This window comes from Oncorhynchus nerka, linkage group LG27 (genome assembly GCF_034236695.1).
Source record: "Oncorhynchus nerka isolate Pitt River linkage group LG27, Oner_Uvic_2.0, whole genome shotgun sequence".
In the NCBI taxonomy this organism is placed as follows: Eukaryota; Metazoa; Chordata; class Actinopteri; order Salmoniformes; family Salmonidae; genus Oncorhynchus; species Oncorhynchus nerka.
The window spans coordinates 76,649,110-76,669,965 of record NC_088422.1 but is presented as its reverse complement, the minus strand read 5'-3'; the positions used below and the strand labels follow the sequence as shown (position 1 = coordinate 76,669,965).

Here is a 20,856-nt window from a genome sequence, read left to right as displayed (position 1 = left end):
AATGCGACAGTTACACTATGTCTAATGTTGTAAAATAGACTTGTTTCTCATTGACCTATTTAAAATGTGACAGTTACACTTTGTCTAATGTTGTAAAATAGACTGTTTCTCATTGACCTCTTTGTTATGCTACAACAGTTACACTATGTCTAATGTTGTAAAATACACTTTCTCATTGACCTATTTAATATGCTACAACAGTTACACTATGTCTAATGTTGTAAAATAGACTTTCTCATTTACCTATTTCATATGCCAAAACAGTTACACTATGTCTAATGTTGTAAAATAGACTTTCTCATTAACCTATTTAATATGCTACAACAGTTACACTATGTCTAATGTTGTAAAATAGACTTTCTCATTAACCTATTTAAAATGTGACAGTTACACTATGTCTAATGTTGTAAAATAGACTGTTTCTCATTGACCTCTTTATTATGCTACAACAGTTACACTATGTCTAATACTGTAAAATAGACTTTCTCATTGACCTCTTTAAAATGCTACAACAGTTACACTATGTCTAATGTTGTAAAATAGACTTTCTCATTAACCTATTTAATATGCTACAACAGTTACACTATGTCTAATGTTGTAAAATCGACTTTCTCATTAACCTATTTAATATGCTACAACAGTTACACTTTGTCTAATGTTGTAAAATATACTTGTTTCTCATTGACCTATTTAAAAAGCGACAGTTACACTATGTCTAATGTTGTAAAATAGACTGTTTCTCATTGACCTCTTTAATATGCTACAACAGTTACACTGTATAATACTGTCAAATAGACTTTCTCATTGACCTATTTAATATGCTACAACAGTTACACTATGTCTAATGTTGTAAAATAGACTTTCTCATTAACCTATTTCATATGCTACAACAGTTACACTATGTCTAATGTTGTAAAATAGACTTTCTCATTAACCTATTTAATATGCTACAACAGTTACACTATGTCTAATGTTGTAAAACATACTTTCTCATTAACCTATTTAAAAAGCGACAGTTACACTATGTCTAATGTTGTAAAATATACTTGTTTCTCATTGACCTATTTAAAATGTGACAGTTACACTATGTCTAATGTTTTAAAATAGACTGTTTCTCATTTACCTATTTAATATTCTACAACAGTTACACTATGTCTAATGCAGTAAAATAAACTGTTTCTCATTGACCTCTTTATTATGCTACAACAGTTACACTATGTCTAATGTTGTAAAATACACTTTCTCATTGACCTATTTAATATGCTACAACAGTTACACTATGTCTAATGTTGTAAAATAGACTTTCTCATTTACCTATTTCATATGCCAAAACAGTTACACTATGTCTAATGTTGTAAAATAGACTTTCTCATTAACCTATTTAATATGCTACAACAGTTACACTATGTCTAATGTTGTAAAATAGATTTTCTCATTAACCTATTTAATATGCTACAACAGTTACACTATGTCTAATGTTGTAAAATAGACTTTCTGATTAACCTATTTAAAATGTGACAGTTACACTATGTCTAATGTTGTAAAATAGACTGTTTCTCATTGACCTCTTTATTATGCTACAACAGTTACACTATGTCTAATACTGTAAAATAGACTTTCTCATTGACCTCTTTAAAATGCTACAACAGTTACACTATGTCTAATGTTGTAAAATAGACTTTCTCATTAACCTATTTAAAATGTGACAGTTACACTATGTCTAATGTTGTAAAATAGACTGTTTCTCATTGACCTCCTTAATATGCTACAACAGTTACACTATGTCTAATGCTGTAAAATAGACTTTCTCATTGACCTCTTTAATATGCTACAACAGTTACACTATGTCTAATGTTGTAAAATAGACTTTCTCATTAACCTATTTAAAATGTGACAGTTACACTATGTCTAATGTTGTAAAATAGACTGTTTCTCATTGACCTCTTTATTATGCTACAACAGTTACACTATGTCTAATGTTGTAAAATAGACTTGTTTCTCATTGACCTATTTAAAATGTGACAGTTACACTTTGTCTAATGTTGTAAAATAGACTGTTTCTCATTGACCTCTTTATTATGCTACAACAGTTACACTATGTCTGTTGTAAAATACACTTTCTCATTGACCTATTTCATATGCCAAAACAGTTACACTATGTCTAATGTTGTAAAATAGACTTTCTCATTAACCTATTTAATATGCTACAACAGTTACACTATGTCTAATGTTGTAAAATAGACTTTCTCATTAACCTATTTAATATGCTACAACAGTTACACTATGTCTAATGTTGTAAAATAGACTTTCTCATTAACCTATTTAAAATGTGACAGTTACACTATGTCTAATGTTGTAAAATAGACTGTTTCTCATTGACCTCTTTATTATGCTACAACAGTTACACTATGTCTAATACTGTAAAATAGACTTTCTCATTGACCTCTTTAAAATGCTACAACAGTTACACTATGTCTAATGTTGTAAAATAGACTTTCTCATTAACCTATTTAAAATGTGACAGTTACACTATGTCTAATGTTGTAAAATAGACTGTTTCTCATTGACCTCTTTATTATGCTACAACAGTTACACTATGTCTGTTGTAAAATAGACTGTATCTCATTGACCTCCTTAATATGCTACAACAGTTACACTATGTCTGTTGTAAAATAGACTGTTTCTCATTGACCTCCTTAATATGCTACAACAGTTACACTATGTCTAATGCTGTAAAATAGACTTTCTCATTGACCTCTTTAATATGCTACAACAGTTACACTATGTCTAATGTTGTAAAATAGACTTTCTCATTAACCTATTTAAAATGTGACAGTTACACTATGTCTAATGTTGTAAAATAGACTGTTTCTCATTGACCTCTTTATTATGCTACAACAGTTACACTATGTCTAATGTTGTAAAATAGACTTGTTTCTCATTGACCTATTTAAAATGTGACAGTTACACTTTGTCTAATGTTGTAAAATAGACTGTTTCTCATTGACCTCTTTATTATGCTACAACAGTTACACTATGTCTGTTGTAAAATACACTTTCTCATTGACCTATTTCATATGCCAAAACAGTTACACTATGTCTAATGTTGTAAAATAGACTTTCTCATTAACCTATTTAATATGCTACAACAGTTACACTATGTCTAATGTTGTAAAATAGACTTTCTCATTAACCTATTTAATATGCTACAACAGTTACACTATGTCTAATGTTGTAAAATAGACTTTCTCATTAACCTATTTAAAATGTGACAGTTACACTATGTCTAATGTTGTAAAATAGACTGTTTCTCATTGACCTCTTTATTATGCTACAACAGTTACACTATGTCTAATACTGTAAAATAGACTTTCTCATTGACCTCTTTAAAATGCTACAACAGTTACACTATGTCTAATGTTGTAAAATAGACTTTCTCATTAACCTATTTAATATGCTACAACAGTTACACTATGTCTAATGTTGTAAAATAGACTTTCTCATTAACCTATTTAATATGCTACAACAGTTACACTTTGTCTAATGTTGTAAAATATACTTGTTTCTCATTGACCTATTTAAAAAGCGACAGTTACACTATGTCTAATGTTGTAAAATAGACTGTTTCTCATTGACCTCTTTAATATGCTACAACAGTTACACTATGTCTAATGCAGTAAAATAAACTGTTTCTCATTGACCTCTTTAATATGCTACAACAGTTACACTGTATAATACTGTCAAATAGACTTTCTCATTGACCTATTTCATATGCTACAACAGTTACACTATGTCTAATGTTGTAAAAAAGACTTTCTCATTAACCTATTTAATATGCTACAACAGTTACACTATGTCTAATGTTGTAAAACATACTTTCTCATTAACCTATTTAAAAAGCGACAGTTACACTATGTCTAATGTTGTAAAATATACTTGTTTCTCATTGACCTATTTAAAATGTGACAGTTACACTATGTCTAATGTTGTAAAATAGACTGTTTCTCATTTACCTATTTAATATTCTACAACAGTTACACTATGTCTAATGCAGTAAAATAAACTGTTTCTCATTGACCTCTTTAATATGCTACAACAGTTACACTATGTCTAATGTTGTAAAATAGACTGTTTGTCATTGACATATTTAAAATGTGACAGTTACACTACGTCTAATGTTGTAAAATAGACTGTTTATCATTGACCTATTTAATATGCTACAATAGTTACACTATGTCTAATGTTGTAAAATAGACTGTTTCTCATTGACCTCTTTAATATGCTACATCAGTTACACTATGTCTAATACTGTAAAATAGACTGTTTCTAATTGACCTCTTTAATATGCTACAACAATTTCACTATGTCTAATGCTGTACAATAGACTTTCTCATTGACCTATTTAATATGCTACAACAGTTACACTATGTCTAATGTTGTAAAATATACTTGTTTCTCATTGACCTATTTAATATGCTACAACAGTTACACTATGTCTAATGTTGTAAAATATACTTGTTTCTCATTGACCTATTTAAAATGTGACAGTTACACTATGTCTAATGTTGTAAAATAGACTGTTTCTCATTTACCTATTTATGATGCTACAACAGTTACACTATGTCTAATGTTGTAAAATAGACTGTTTGTCATTGACATATTTAAAATGCGACAGTTACACTATGTCTAATGTTGTAAAATAGACTGTTTCTCATTTACCTATTTAATATTCTACAACAGTTACACTATGTCTAATGCAGTAAAATAAACTGTTTCTCATTGACCTCTTTAATATGCTACAACAGTTACACTATGTCTAATACTGTAAAATAGACTTTCTCATTGACCTCTTTAAAATGCTACAACAGTTACACTATGTCTAATGTTGTAAAATAGACTTTCTCATTAACCTATTTAATATGCTACAACAGTTACACTATGTCTAATGTTGTAAAATCGACTTTCTCATTAACCTATTTAATATGCTACAACAGTTACACTTTGTCTAATGTTGTAAAATAAACTGTTTCTCATTGACCTCTTTAATATGCTACAACAGTTACACTATGTCTAATGTTGTAAAATAGACTGTTTGTCATTGACATATTTAAAATGTGACAGTTACACTACGTCTAATGTTGTAAAATAGACTGTTTATCATTGACCTATTTAATATGCTACAATAGTTACACTATGTCTAATGTTGTAAAATAGACTGTTTCTCATTGACCTCTTTAATATGCTACATCAGTTACACTATGTCTAATACTGTAAAATAGACTGTTTCTAATTGACCTCTTTAATATGCTACAACAATTTCACTATGTCTAATGCTGTACAATAGACTTTCTCATTGACCTATTTAATATGCTACAACAGTTACACTATGTCTAATGTTGTAAAATATACTTGTTTCTCATTGACCTATTTAATATGCTACAACAGTTACACTATGTCTAATGTTGTAAAATATACTTGTTTCTCATTGACCTATTTAAAATGTGACAGTTACACTATGTCTAATGTTGTAAAATAGACTGTTTCTCATTTACCTATTTATGATGCTACAACAGTTACACTATGTCTAATGTTGTAAAATAGACTGTTTGTCATTGACATATTTAAAATGCGACAGTTACACTATGTCTAATGTTGTAAAATAGACTGTTTCTCATTTACCTATTTAATATTCTACAACAGTTACACTATGTCTAATGCAGTAAAATAAACTGTTTCTCATTGACCTCTTTAATATGCTACAACAGTTACACTATGTCTAATACTGTAAAATAGACTTTCTCATTGACCTCTTTAAAATGCTACAACAGTTACACTATGTCTAATGTTGTAAAATAGACTTTCTCATTAACCTATTTAATATGCTACAACAGTTACACTATGTCTAATGTTGTAAAATCGACTTTCTCATTAACCTATTTAATATGCTACAACAGTTACACTTTGTCTAATGTTGTAAAATATACTTGTTTCTCATTGACCTATTTAAAAAGCGACAGTTACACTATGTCTAATGTTGTAAAATAGACTGTTTCTCATTGACCTCTTTAATATGCTACAACAGTTACACTGTATAATACTGTCAAATAGACTTTCTCATTGACCTATTTAATATGCTACAACAGTTACACTATGTCTAATGTTGTAAAATAGACTTTCTCATTAACCTATTTCATATGCTACAACAGTTACACTATGTCTAATGTTGTAAAATAGACTTTCTCATTAACCTATTTAATATGCTACAACAGTTACACTATGTCTAATGTTGTAAAACATACTTTCTCATTAACCTATTTAAAAAGCGACAGTTACACTATGTCTAATGTTGTAAAATATACTTGTTTCTCATTGACCTATTTAAAATGTGACAGTTACACTATGTCTAATGTTGTAAAATAGACTGTTTCTCATTTACCTATTTAATATTCTACAACAGTTACACTATGTCTAATGCAGTAAAATAAACTGTTTCTCATTGACCTCTTTAATATGCTACAACAGTTACACTATGTCTAATGTTGTAAAATAGACTGTTTGTCATTGACATATTTAAAATGTGACAGTTACACTACGTCTAATGTTGTAAAATAGACTGTTTATCATTGACCTATTTAATATGCTACAATAGTTACACTATGTCTAATGTTGTAAAATAGACTGTTTCTCATTGACCTCCTAAAATGCTACAACAGTTACACTATGTCTAATGTTGTAAAATAGACTGTTTCTCATTGACCTCTTTAATATGCTACATCAGTTACACTATGTCTAATACTGTAAAATAGACTGTTTCTAATTGACCTCTTTAATATGCTACAACAATTTCACTATGTCTAATGCTGTACAATAGACTTTCTCATTGACCTATTTAATATGCTACAACAGTTACACTATGTCTAATGTTGTAAAATATACTTGTTTCTCATTGACCTATTTAATATGCTACAACAGTTACACTATGTCTAATGTTGTAAAATATACTTGTTTCTCATTGACCTATTTAAAATGTGACAGTTACACTATGTCTAATGTTGTAAAATAGACTGTTTCTCATTTACCTATTTATGATGCTACAACAGTTACACTATGTCTAATGTTGTAAAATAGACTGTTTGTCATTGACATATTTAAAATGCGACAGTTACACTATGTCTAATGTTGTAAAATAGACTGTTTCTCATTTACCTATTTAATATTCTACAACAGTTACACTATGTCTAATGCAGTAAAATAAACTGTTTCTCATTGACCTCTTTAATATGCTACAACAGTTACACTATGTCTAATGTTGTAAAATAGACTGTTTGTCATTGACATATTTAAAATGCGACAGTTACACTATGTCTAATGTTGTAAAATAGACTGTTTCTCATTTACCTATTTAATATTCTACAACAGTTACACTATGTCTAATGCAGTAAAATAAACTGTTTCTCATTGACCTCTTTAATATGCTACAACAGTTACACTATGTCTAATACTGTAAAATAGACTTTCTCATTGACCTCTTTAAAATGCTACAACAGTTACACTATGTCTAATGTTGTAAAATAGACTTTCTCATTAACCTATTTAATATGCTACAACAGTTACACTATGTCTAATGTTGTAAAATCGACTTTCTCATTAACCTATTTAATATGCTACAACAGTTACACTTTGTCTAATGTTGTAAAATATACTTGTTTCTCATTGACCTATTTAAAAAGTGACAGTTACACTATGTCTAATGTTGTAAAATAGACTGTTTCTCATTGACCTCTTTAATATGCTACAACAGTTACACTGTATAATACTGTCAAATAGACTTTCTCATTGACCTATTTAATATGCTACAACAGTTACACTATGTCTAATGTTGTAAAATAGACTTTCTCATTAACCTATTTCATATGCTACAACAGTTACACTATGTCTAATGTTGTAAAATAGACTTTCTCATTAACCTATTTAATATGCTACAACAGTTACACTATGTCTAATGTTGTAAAACATACTTTCTCATTAACCTATTTAAAAAGCGACAGTTACACTATGTCTAATGTTGTAAAATATACTTGTTTCTCATTGACCTATTTAAAATGTGACAGTTACACTATGTCTAATGTTTTAAAATAGACTGTTTCTCATTTACCTATTTAATATTCTACAACAGTTACACTATGTCTAATGCAGTAAAATAAACTGTTTCTCATTGACCTCTTTATTATGCTACAACAGTTACACTATGTCTAATGTTGTAAAATACACTTTCTCATTGACCTATTTAATATGCTACAACAGTTACACTATGTCTAATGTTGTAAAATAGACTTTCTCATTTACCTATTTCATATGCCAAAACAGTTACACTATGTCTAATGTTGTAAAATAGACTTTCTCATTAACCTATTTAATATGCTACAACAGTTACACTATGTCTAATGTTGTAAAATAGACTTTCTCATTAACCTATTTAATATGCTACAACAGTTACACTATGTCTAATGTTGTAAAATAGACTTTCTCATTAACCTATTTAAAATGTGACAGTTACACTATGTCTAATGTTGTAAAATAGACTGTTTCTCATTGACCTCTTTATTATGCTACAACAGTTACACTATGTCTAATACTGTAAAATAGACTTTCTCATTGACCTCTTTAAAATGCTACAACAGTTACACTATGTCTAATGTTGTAAAATAGACTTTCTCATTAACCTATTTAAAATGTGACAGTTACACTATGTCTAATGTTGTAAAATAGACTGTTTCTCATTGACCTCTTTATTATGCTACAACAGTTACACTATGTCTAATGTTGTAAAATAGACTGTTTCGCATTGACCTCTTTAATATGCTACAACAGTTACACTATGTCTGTTGTAAAATAGACTGTATCTCATTGACCTCCTTAATATGCTACAACAGTTACACTATGTCTGTTGTAAAATAGACTGTTTCTCATTGACCTCCTTAATATGCTACAACAGTTACACTATGTCTAATGCTGTAAAATAGACTTTCTCATTGACCTCTTTAATATGCTACAACAGTTACACTATGTCTAATGTTGTAAAATAGACTTTCTCATTAACCTATTTAAAATGTGACAGTTACACTATGTCTAATGTTGTAAAATAGACTGTTTCTCATTGACCTCTTTATTATGCCTCAACAGTTACACTATGTCTAATGTTGTAAAATAGACTTGTTTCTCATTGACCTATTTAAAATGTGACAGTTACACTTTGTCTAATGTTGTAAAATAGACTGTTTCTCATTGACCTCTTTATTATGCTACAACAGTTACACTATGTCTGTTGTAAAATACACTTTCTCATTGACCTATTTCATATGCCAAAACAGTTACACTATGTCTAATGTTGTAAAATAGACTTTCTCATTAACCTATTTAATATGCTACAACAGTTACACTATGTCTAATGTTGTAAAATAGACTTTCTCATTAACCTATTTAATATGCTACAACAGTTACACTATGTCTAATGTTGTAAAATAGACTTTCTCATTAACCTATTTAAAATGTGACAGTTACACTATGTCTAATGTTGTAAAATAGACTGTTTCTCATTGACCTCTTTATTATGCTACAACAGTTACACTATGTCTAATACTGTAAAATAGACTTTCTCATTGACCTCTTTAAAATGCTACAACAGTTACACTATGTCTAATGTTGTAAAATAGACTTTCTCATTAACCTATTTAATATGCTACAACAGTTACACTATGTCTAATGTTGTAAAATAGACTTTCTCATTAACCTATTTAATATGCTACAACAGTTACACTATGTCTAATGTTGTAAAATCGACTTTCTCATTAACCTATTTAATATGCTACAACAGTTACACTTTGTCTAATGTTGTAAAATATACTTGTTTCTCATTGACCTATTTAAAAAGCGACAGTTACACTATGTCTAATGTTGTAAAATAGACTGTTTCTCATTGACCTCTTTAATATGCTACAACAGTTACACTATGTCTAATGCAGTAAAATAAACTGTTTCTCATTGACCTCTTTAATATGCTACAACAGTTACACTGTATAATACTGTCAAATAGACTTTCTCATTGACCTATTTCATATGCTACAACAGTTACACTATGTCTAATGTTGTAAAAAAGACTTTCTCATTAACCTATTTAATATGCTACAACAGTTACACTATGTCTAATGTTGTAAAACATACTTTCTCATTAACCTATTTAAAAAGCGACAGTTACACTATGTCTAATGTTGTAAAATATACTTGTTTCTCATTGACCTATTTAAAATGTGACAGTTACACTATGTCTAATGTTGTAAAATAGACTGTTTCTCATTTACCTATTTAATATTCTACAACAGTTACACTATGTCTAATGCAGTAAAATAAACTGTTTCTCATTGACCTCTTTATTATGCTACAACAGTTACACTATGTCTAATGTTGTAAAATACACTTTCTCATTGACCTATTTAATATGCTACAACAGTTACACTATGTCTGTTGTAAAATAGACTTTCTCATTTACCTATTTCATATGCCAAAACAGTTACACTATGTCTAATGTTGTAAAATAGACTTTCTCATTAACCTATTTAATATGCTACAACAGTTACACTATGTCTAATACTGTAAAATAGACTTTCTCATTAACCTATTTAATATGCTACAACAGTTACACTATGTCTAATGTTGTAAAATAGACTTTCTCATTAACCTATTTAAAATGTGACAGTTACACTATGTCTAATGTTGTAAAATAGACTGTTTCTCATTGACCTCTTTATTATGCTACAACAGTTACACTATGTCTAATACTGTAAAATAGACTTTCTCATTGACCTCTTTAAAATGCTACAACAGTTACACTATGTCTAATGTTGTAAAATAGACTTTCTCATTAACCTATTTAATATGCTACAACAGTTACACTATGTCTAATGTTGTAAAATAGACTTTCTCATTAACCTATTTAATATGCTACAACAGTTACACTTTGTCTAATGTTGTAAAATATACTTGTTTCTCATTGACCTATTTAAAAAGCGACAGTTACACTATGTCTAATGTTGTAAAATAGACTGTTTCTCATTGACCTCTTTAATATGCTACAACAGTTACACTATGTCTAATGCAGTAAAATAAACTGTTTCTCATTGACCTCTTTAATATGCTACAACATTTACATTGTATAATACTGTCAAATAGACTTTCTCATTGACCTATTTCATATGCTACAACAGTTACACTATGTCTAATGTTGTAAAAAAGACTTTCTCATTAACCTATTTAATAAGCTACAACAGTTACACTATGTCTAATGTTGTAAAACATACTTTCTCATTAACCTATTTAAAAAGCGACAGTTACACTATGTCTAATGTTGTAAAATATACTTGTTTCTCATTGACCTATTTAAAATGTGACAGTTACACTATGTCTAATGTTGTAAAATAGACTGTTTCTCATTTACCTATTTAATATTCTACAACAGTTACACTATGTCTAATGCAGTAAAATAAACTGTTTCTCATTGACCTCTTTAATATGCTACAACAGTTACACTATGTCTAATGTTGTAAAATAGACTGTTTGTCATTGACATATTTAAAATGTGACAGTTACACTACGTCTAATGTTGTAAAATAGACTGTTTATCATTGACCTATTTAATATGCTACAATAGTTACACTATGTCTAATGTTGTAAAATAGACTGTTTCTCATTGACCTCCTAAAATGCTACAACAGTTACACTATGTCTAATGTTGTAAAATAGACTGTTTCTCATTGACCTCTTTAATATGCTACATCAGTTACACTATGTCTAATACTGTAAAATAGACTGTTTCTAATTGACCTCTTTAATATGCTACAACAATTTCACTATGTCTAATGCTGTACAATAGACTTTCTCATTGACCTATTTAATATGCTACAACAGTTACACTATGTCTAATGTTGTAAAATATACTTGTTTCTCATTGACCTATTTAATATGCTACAACAGTTACACTATGTCTAATGTTGTAAAATATACTTGTTTCTCATTGACCTATTTAAAATGTGACAGTTACACTATGTCTAATGTTGTAAAATAGACTGTTTCTCATTTACCTATTTATGATGCTACAACAGTTACACTATGTCTAATGTTGTAAAATAGACTGTTTGTCATTGACATATTTAAAATGCGACAGTTACACTATGTCTAATGTTGTAAAATAGACTGTTTCTCATTTACCTATTTAATATTCTACAACAGTTACACTATGTCTAATGCAGTAAAATAAACTGTTTCTCATTGACCTCTTTAATATGCTACAACAGTTACACTATGTCTAATACTGTAAAATAGACTTTCTCATTGACCTCTTTAAAATGCTACAACAGTTACACTATGTCTAATGTTGTAAAATAGACTTTCTCATTAACCTATTTAATATGCTACAACAGTTACACTATGTCTAATGTTGTAAAATCGACTTTCTCATTAACCTATTTAATATGCTACAACAGTTACACTTTGTCTAATGTTGTAAAATATACTTGTTTCTCATTGACCTATTTAAAAAGCGACAGTTACACTATGTCTAATGTTGTAAAATAGACTGTTTCTCATTGACCTCTTTAATATGCTACAACAGTTACACTATGTCTAATGCAGTAAAATAAACTGTTTCTCATTGACCTCTTTAATATGCTACAACAGTTACACTGTATAATACTGTCAAATAGACTTTCTCATTGACCTATTTAATATGCTACAACAGTTACACTATGTCTAATGTTGTAAAATAGACTTTCTCATTAACCTATTTCATATGCTACAACAGTTACACTATGTCTAATGTTGTAAAAAAGACTTTCTCATTAACCTATTTAATATGCTACAACAGTTACACTATGTCTAATGTTGTAAAACATACTTTCTCATTAACCTATTTAAAAAGCGACAGTTACACTGTGTCTAATGTTGTAAAATATACTTGTTTCTCATTGACCTATTTAAAATGTGACAGTTACACTATGTCTAATGTTGTAAAATAGACTGTTTCTCATTTACCTATTTAATATTCTACAACAGTTACACTATGTCTAATGCAGTAAAATAAACTGTTTCTCATTGACCTCTTTAATATGCTACAACAGTTACACTATGTCTAATGTTGTAAAATAGACTGTTTGTCATTGACATATTTAAAATGTGACAGTTACACTACGTCTAATGTTGTAAAATAGACTGTTTATCATTGACCTATTTAATATGCTACAATAGTTACACTATGTCTAATGTTGTAAAATAGACTGTTTCTCATTGACCTCCTAAAATGCTACAACAGTTACACTATGTCTAATGTTGTAAAATAGACTGTTTCTCATTGACCTCTTTAATATGCTACAACAGTTACACTATGTCTAATACTGTAAAATAGACTGTTTCTAATTGACCTCTTTAATATGCTACAACAATTTCACTATGTCTAATGCTGTACAATAGCCTTTCTCATTGACCTATTTAATATGCTACAACAGTTTCACTATGTCTAATGTTGTAAAATATACTTGTTTCTCATTGACCTATTTAAAATGTGACAGTTACACTATGTCTAATGTTGTAAAATAGACTGTTTCTCATTTACCTATTTAATATGCTACAACAGTTACACTATGTCTAATGTTGTAAAATAGACTGTTTGTCATTGACATATTTAAAATGCGACAGTTACACTATGTCTAATGTTGTAAAATAGACTGTTTCTCATTTACCTATTTAATATTCTACCACAGTTACACTATGTCTAATGCAGTAAAATAAACTGTTTCTCATTGACCTCTTTAATATGCTACAACAGTTACACTATGTCTAATGTTGTAAAATAGACTGTTTGTCATTGACATATTTAAAATGCGACAGTTACACTATGTCTAATGTTGTAAAATAGACTGTATCTCATTGACCTCCTTAATATGCTACAACAGTTACACTATGTCTGTTGTAAAATAGACTGTTTCTCATTGACCTCCTTAATATGCTACAACAGTTACACTATGTCTAATGTTGTAAAATAGACTTTCTCATTAACCTATTTAAAATGTGACAGTTACACTACGTCTAATGTTGTAAAATAGACTGTTTCTCATTGACCTATTTAATATGCTACAATAGTTACACTATGTCTAATGTTGTAAAATAGACTGTTTCTCATTGACCTCCTAAAATGCTACAACAGTTACACTATGTCTAATGTTGTAAAATAGACTGTTTCTCATTGACCTCTTTAATATGCTACAACAATTTCACTATGTCTAATGCTGTAAAATAGACTTTCTCATTGACCTATTTAATATGCTACAACAGTTACACTATGTCTAATGCTGTAAAATAGACTTTCTCATTGACCTATTTAATATGCTACAACAGTTACACTATGTCTAATGCTGTAAAATAGACTTTCTCATTGACCTCTTTAATATGCTACAACAGTTACACTATGTCTAATACTGTAAAATAGACTTTCTCATTGACCTATTTAATATGCTACAACAGTTACACTATGTCTAATGTTGTAAAATAGACTTTCTCATTGACCTATTTAATATGCTACAACAGTTACACTATGTCTAATGCTGTAAAATAGACTTTCTCATTGACCTCTTTAATATGCTACAACAGTTACACTATGTCTAATGCTGTAAAATAGACTTTCTCATTGACCTCTTTAATATGCTACAACAGTTACACTATGTCTGTATATAGCCTCACTACTGTATATAGCCCTGCTGTTATTTCACTATCTTTTTACAGTTGTTTTTATTTATTTTCTTACCTATTGTTCACCTAAGTAAGCTTTTCACTGTAAGGTCTACACCTGTTCTGACAAATACACTTTGATTTGATTAATGAATACCTGCATGAGTATATATATATATATATATATAATATATATATATATCTGTAACACACAAGGCCTAGCAAGGCCTCCTGACTGATGTGTGTGTTTCTCTCGTTCAGATGATCCTATGGGACTGGGACCTGAAGCAGTGGTACAAGCCCCAGTATCAGGTTAGTGTTCTCTTTCTCTCTCGCTCCACCATCTCTCTCACACTCCTCCATCTCTCTCTCTCTTTCTCTCTCTCTTTCGCTCTACTTTCTCTCGCTCGCTCGCCCCCCCCCCCTCTCTCTCTCTCTCATTCTCTCTCTCTCTCTCTCTCTCTCTCTCTCTGAATATTCTCATATGGATACTGGTACAGTATATCATGTACTCATCTGGGTACTGGCTACAGTATATCATATACGCATCTGGATACTGGCTACAGTATATCATATACTCATCTGGATACTGCTACAGTATATCATAAACTCATCTGGATACTGGTACAGTATATCATATACTCATCTGGATACTGGTACAGTATATCATATACTCATCTGGATACTGTCACAGTATATCATATACTCATCTGGATACTGGCTACAGTATATCATATACTCATCTGGATACTGCTACAGTATATCATAAACTCATCTCGATACTGGTACAGTATATCATATACTCATCTGGATACTGGTACACTATATCATATACTCATCTGGATACTGGCTACAGTATATCATATACTCATCTGGATACTGGTACAGTATATCATATACTCGTCTGGATACTGGTACAGTATATCATATACTCATCTGGATACTGTCACAGTATATCATATACTCGTCTGGATACTGGTACAGTATATCATAAACTCATCTCGATACTGGTACAGTATATCATATACTCATCTGGATACTGGTACACTATATCATATACTCATCTGGATACTGGTACACTATATCATTTACTCATCTGGATACTGGCTACAGTATATCATATACTCATCTGGATACTGGTACAGTATATCATATACTCGTCTGGATACTGGTACAGTATATCATATACTCATCTGGATACTGTCACAGTATATCATATACTCATCTCTATACTGGCTACAGCATATCACTGTTAGAGCACATGTCTATCATTCACATTAGGGTTGGGGATAATTTCCTATTTTACTTTCAATCCATCCATGGAATGAATTGTAATAACATGAATACAACTATAGATCATCAACCCTCATAGTGTAACAAGTGAATTAGATTTCCCAGAGAGGGCATTGAATTGACAAAATATAAGTAAAAGTGGATACTGAATAAAAATGGTATTAGTGTAGCTCACTGTAATTTAGTCATATTTCAAAGAATTGAGGCTGGAATTAATAAGTAGAGGAGGGATTTTTTTTAAACTAACTCCAACCTTTTAGGAAATCAGATGTATCTCAATCCATTTTGGAGAGCCTCCATATAATCTTTCTAATCTAGTATACTGGCCTTGTGTTCCAATTTATTGTAAAATCGCCGACACACGTTTTATGCATCGTAAAATGGAAGCATCGGTGTTTTTTGTAAGCTTGTGTGTGCATGTGTGTGTGTAGATGTTTGGACTGTGTGTGTAGGCCTGCCTATGTGTGTGTGTATTTTGTGCCTTGTATGTGTTGTCATCCTGTTGGGGTCCACAGTGTTTAGCAGACACGCTGTACAGGTAGATCAACAGGAAGCTGTGCTCCTCTGACTGACGTGTGCCCCACTCATCACTCACCACTCATTGTGGCCACAGAGCCGGGCCTTCAAAGGGCAGCCTAGTTCTCCAAACCCTCTAGTATTTTATATGGTGTCTATCAGCACAGCAACAGTCAGTAGTATGGACAGGGTGAAGAGGGGTAGGGGTGCAGGCAGGATCTCCGTCAGTGTCATGACATACACACAGCCACCTAGCTGTTGTCACTGGGCGCTGCACTTTTACTCCACACACAGGCACCATGCCCAGCCAGCACCATGCCCTGCCGCACCATGCCCAGCCAGCACCATGCCCTGCCAGCCCCATGCCCAGCCAGCATCATGCCCTGCCAGCACCATGCCCAGCCAGCACCATGCCCTGCCAGCACCATGCCCATCCAGCACCATGCCCAGCCAGCACCATGCCCAGCCAGCACCATGCCCTGCCAGCACCATGCCCATCCAGCACCACTCCCCTTTATTACTGACATCACTGGTCCAAACAGCCTTTCAATTACCCAGCATCAATGCCATGAGCTCAGCAGCGAGCCTGTCTGCCCTTCACACTACCCTCTACTGCTGTAAGAGGAGGAGTGACAAGTACAGTCCCATCACAATGAGGCCAGCAGTGTCCTGTTACAGCTATCTGACAGTCTATCTGCGTATGTGTGATACCTGTAGATGTCCTGGGCCCAGATTCACTAAACACTTTTTACGCAAAAACTTAAGAAGCTTCTTTAGAAGAAGAAAAATAAGTTCATTAGTGCAGATCCTCAAAAATGTCTTAAGAATTAATAATTTTTCTCATGAACTTCTCAGATGTCTTCTTACGAACTTCTTAACTATCTTGAGATGTTTGTCGTTAGGCAACCCAGCCAGCTAGCTGTCTATCTAGCAATGGCAATCATGTTAGCATATTTCTATTGGGATTACTGGTCTAAAATGTTCTTGGCTTAAAAACAATTAACACTAAAACTTTCAGATGAAGTTTGTTCATATTCTTTCTTTAAGACAATGGTTTAGCTATCTGGGAATTCCAAGAAGAAATTAAATTACTTTATTTTCAAGCATCTCATTTATACTTAATTTTTTTCTTAAGGAGAAACATAAGAAGTAACATAAAAACAAGAACCTTTTGGAGGAATAGCACCTTCGCTTAACTTTCTTCATAAGTCCATAGTTAAGGAAAAAATGGCAATTAAGAAGGAATTTCTTCTTCAGAAGCTTTTCTGTTTGGTCATTTAAATCCAATCTGCGTTCATTAGAAACAGTGTAAAGGAATGAGGAAAGGACACCAGTCTCTCTTCTCTAGTACAGTATCTACTGTATGTTTGTGCTCTGCTGAATGAGGCATCTCTCTGACATGTGTCCCCTTGTCTCCTCCATGTCCCCAGGGAGCGGTAAGTGGTAACGGAGTGGACCTGTCGGTCATCAACGAGGCCAGGAACATGGTGTCTGACCTGCTGATGGACTCGTCCCTGTCGCCACACACCGTCTCGTCCCTGCGCAGCGTCAGCAGCCTCATGGGGACCTTCTCTGGCTCCTGTCGGCCCAGGGTCAACCCCTTCACCCCCTTCCCAGGTTTCTACCCCTGTACCGAGGTGGAGGACCCTGCAGAGAGGGGCGACAGGAAGCCCCTGAAGGTGGGCCCTCCAGCAACCTTCTGAATGTGATACTAACAGGTCATAACTAACACACAGACAGAAGCCTGCGGAGACTAGCAGGCCAACACATTATCCACTAACACATTATCCACTTATACATGGTATCTTATCCTCATAATGAATGTTCCTCTTCTATGTGTTCACCAGTGTTACGTAGATTTAGTTTAGTTGTTTTTAGTTGTATACCTGCTCTACTCTATGTAACCTGGTGGTGAGCTGAATATAGATCTGCCTTTGACTGTGTTATAGCATCATTGACCATAATGTAATAATGTCTCCCTCCTCCCCTCCACACACCTAGGGTCTTAGCAGCAGGAACAGCCTACCAACACCCCAACTCCGCCGCGGCTCCACCTCCTCCCCTCTCCCCCCTCTGGAGTCGGCCTCCTCCCGCTGGGAACGCAACAACGGCAAGAGACCGGGACCCCACCCTGACCTCAATATGACCAGGTACGACCACACACACCTTGACCTCAATATGACCAGGTACGACCACACACACACCCTGATCAAAATATGACTAGGTACGACCACACATACCTTGACCTCAATATGACCAGGTACGACCACACATACCTTGACCTCAATATGACCAGGTACGACCACACACATACACCCTGATCGAAATATGACCAGGTACGACCACACATACCTTGACCTCAATATGACCAGGTATGACCACACACACACACACACCCTGACTTTAATATGACCAGGTACGACCACACACAGGTGGGACTTCAGAGTTCAGACACCAGGGTAAAGGTTAAAGACATGCCCCGGTAATTTGGCGAATAATAAGTACTTTTTAAACCTCACGTTTTCGGCTGGATGTGTCACTGTGTAGTTCATACATGCATAATTAATGAGCAGAATAACTGTCTTACCTCAATTAGCCATGAAATCCCTAGTTTCAAAGCAACTTTCTTCTGGAAGCTGTGCGGCGCCATTTTCCCTACATTTACCCCTATGTGGGGTAAAGTTTTAGCAAATGAGCTTCAGCCCCTCACCATTTGAGTGACAGCTAGCAAGACACTCACACAGTAGAGAGAGAAAGGGAGTAATGACGTGGTGCACATATCAGCACATTTGCGAGGTAGTACAGAGTTTTTCGGGGACCACTTTTTGCTCGCGGGCACTACTTTCAGAACTACTGGCTAAAAGGTATATAAAAGTACTGGAGAATATCTTTCAAGGTCAAGTCATTTTCAACATGGCACACTCCCCATCTTTACCCTGATATGAACAAGCAGGCCCTCCCTCAGCAACACATTCTTTACCATCTGTCCTTGATTAAACTCCCTGAAGATGTGGTTCCCCTTTATATCCACTGGGGGGCAGTAGTGGTCAAGCTCTGTAAACTGAAATGCCTAACAGATAATGACCATAACATTCCTTCATTCTGTTTGTTCCAACACTGTTTAGATGAGTCACTTGATCTTTTATGGATCTTTGTCTTCTTCAATGATACAGTTTCAACATTGATTTTCATTGTCTTACTTTGAGCACCAAATGAGTCATATAATTAGTGTTACTGTATGCTATGTAACATTTCTCTAAGTTCTTCATTATACATAAGAGCGGGTGTGAAAAAGTTGAACTTTATAATGGTGTAGATTGAATATGAAAGCATTTTAACTGATGTTGTCTCATTAGTTCTAGCAGTAAGTGCCATGTTTGTGTGTGTGTGTGTGTTCCAGCACGGGTTCTCTGTCCAATGGGCCCAATGCTAACCTGCTGACCATCCCTAAGCAGAGGTCCTCCTCTGTGACCCTGACCTACCATGCCGGGCCCAGGAGAGCAGGTGAGACCATGAGGATTTACTGTACACACAGGTCTGATACACTGTGTGGAAGTGGAATGTTTTTAAGTTGTTTGACTATCTCTCTCTCTCTCTCTCATTTCTCTTCTATCTCTCTCGCTCTACAGGTGCGTCCCCCAGTCTGAGTCCTGTCAGCTCCCCCAGCCACAGTCCTCAAGGGGGAGGTCTCTCCTCCCAGGTTATGCGCCCCCCGGTGGAGTTCCCCGACACAGCTGACTTCCTCACCAAGCCCAGCGTCAACCTGCACAAGCCCCTGGGCTACATCCTCAGCTCCGCTGACTTCCAGGGGCCCTATCGCAGCCCCGCGGCAATGTGCACCAGGTAGGGCAATTTACTACCCCCTTCCCCTACCCCCTCCAGTATCTCCTGGTGTTGTAGAGCAAGTTCAGCTGTAGAGTAGAGTTGCATTTCACCATGTGTGTTGATGATAATGGCAGCTGTGTTTGTCCCTCTGCTCACCCTGTAGCTGTGGTCGTCAGATGCTGAAGAACATGCCCAGTATGGAGGCGGGGGAGGGACACCTGCCATTCACTGGTCATGCTGAGGCCCAGCGCAGACGCTCAGGTATGACACCTGCTGGAATGTAGCCTCACTCTGTACAGACATAGGCTGCACAGTGTTTTTGGGCACACTTCCATGGCTTAGCTTACTGTTTCACTCTCAAATGACTGAAAACCATTTGGACATGCTGTACTAGAGAGTCAATTCATTAGAATAATGCTTCCCACCGAAATGTGAAACCAGTGGTCAACT

General features: G+C 33.5%; 1 protein-coding gene across 1 annotated transcript in view; it reads left to right on the top strand.

The window, feature by feature from the left end:
- LOC115121140 (cGMP-inhibited 3',5'-cyclic phosphodiesterase 3B-like) overlaps positions 1–20,856 on the top strand; it is a 129,412-nt gene that overhangs the window by 94,715 nt on the left and 13,841 nt on the right. Inside the window, exons 2-7 of the mRNA XM_065012014.1 lie at positions 15,034–15,084; positions 18,012–18,260; positions 18,583–18,731; positions 19,982–20,085; positions 20,211–20,424; positions 20,570–20,667. Coding sequence (XP_064868086.1) covers positions 15,034–15,084; positions 18,012–18,260; positions 18,583–18,731; positions 19,982–20,085; positions 20,211–20,424; positions 20,570–20,667 — 865 coding nt within the window. The remainder of the gene's footprint in view (positions 1–15,033; positions 15,085–18,011; positions 18,261–18,582; positions 18,732–19,981; positions 20,086–20,210; positions 20,425–20,569; positions 20,668–20,856) is intronic.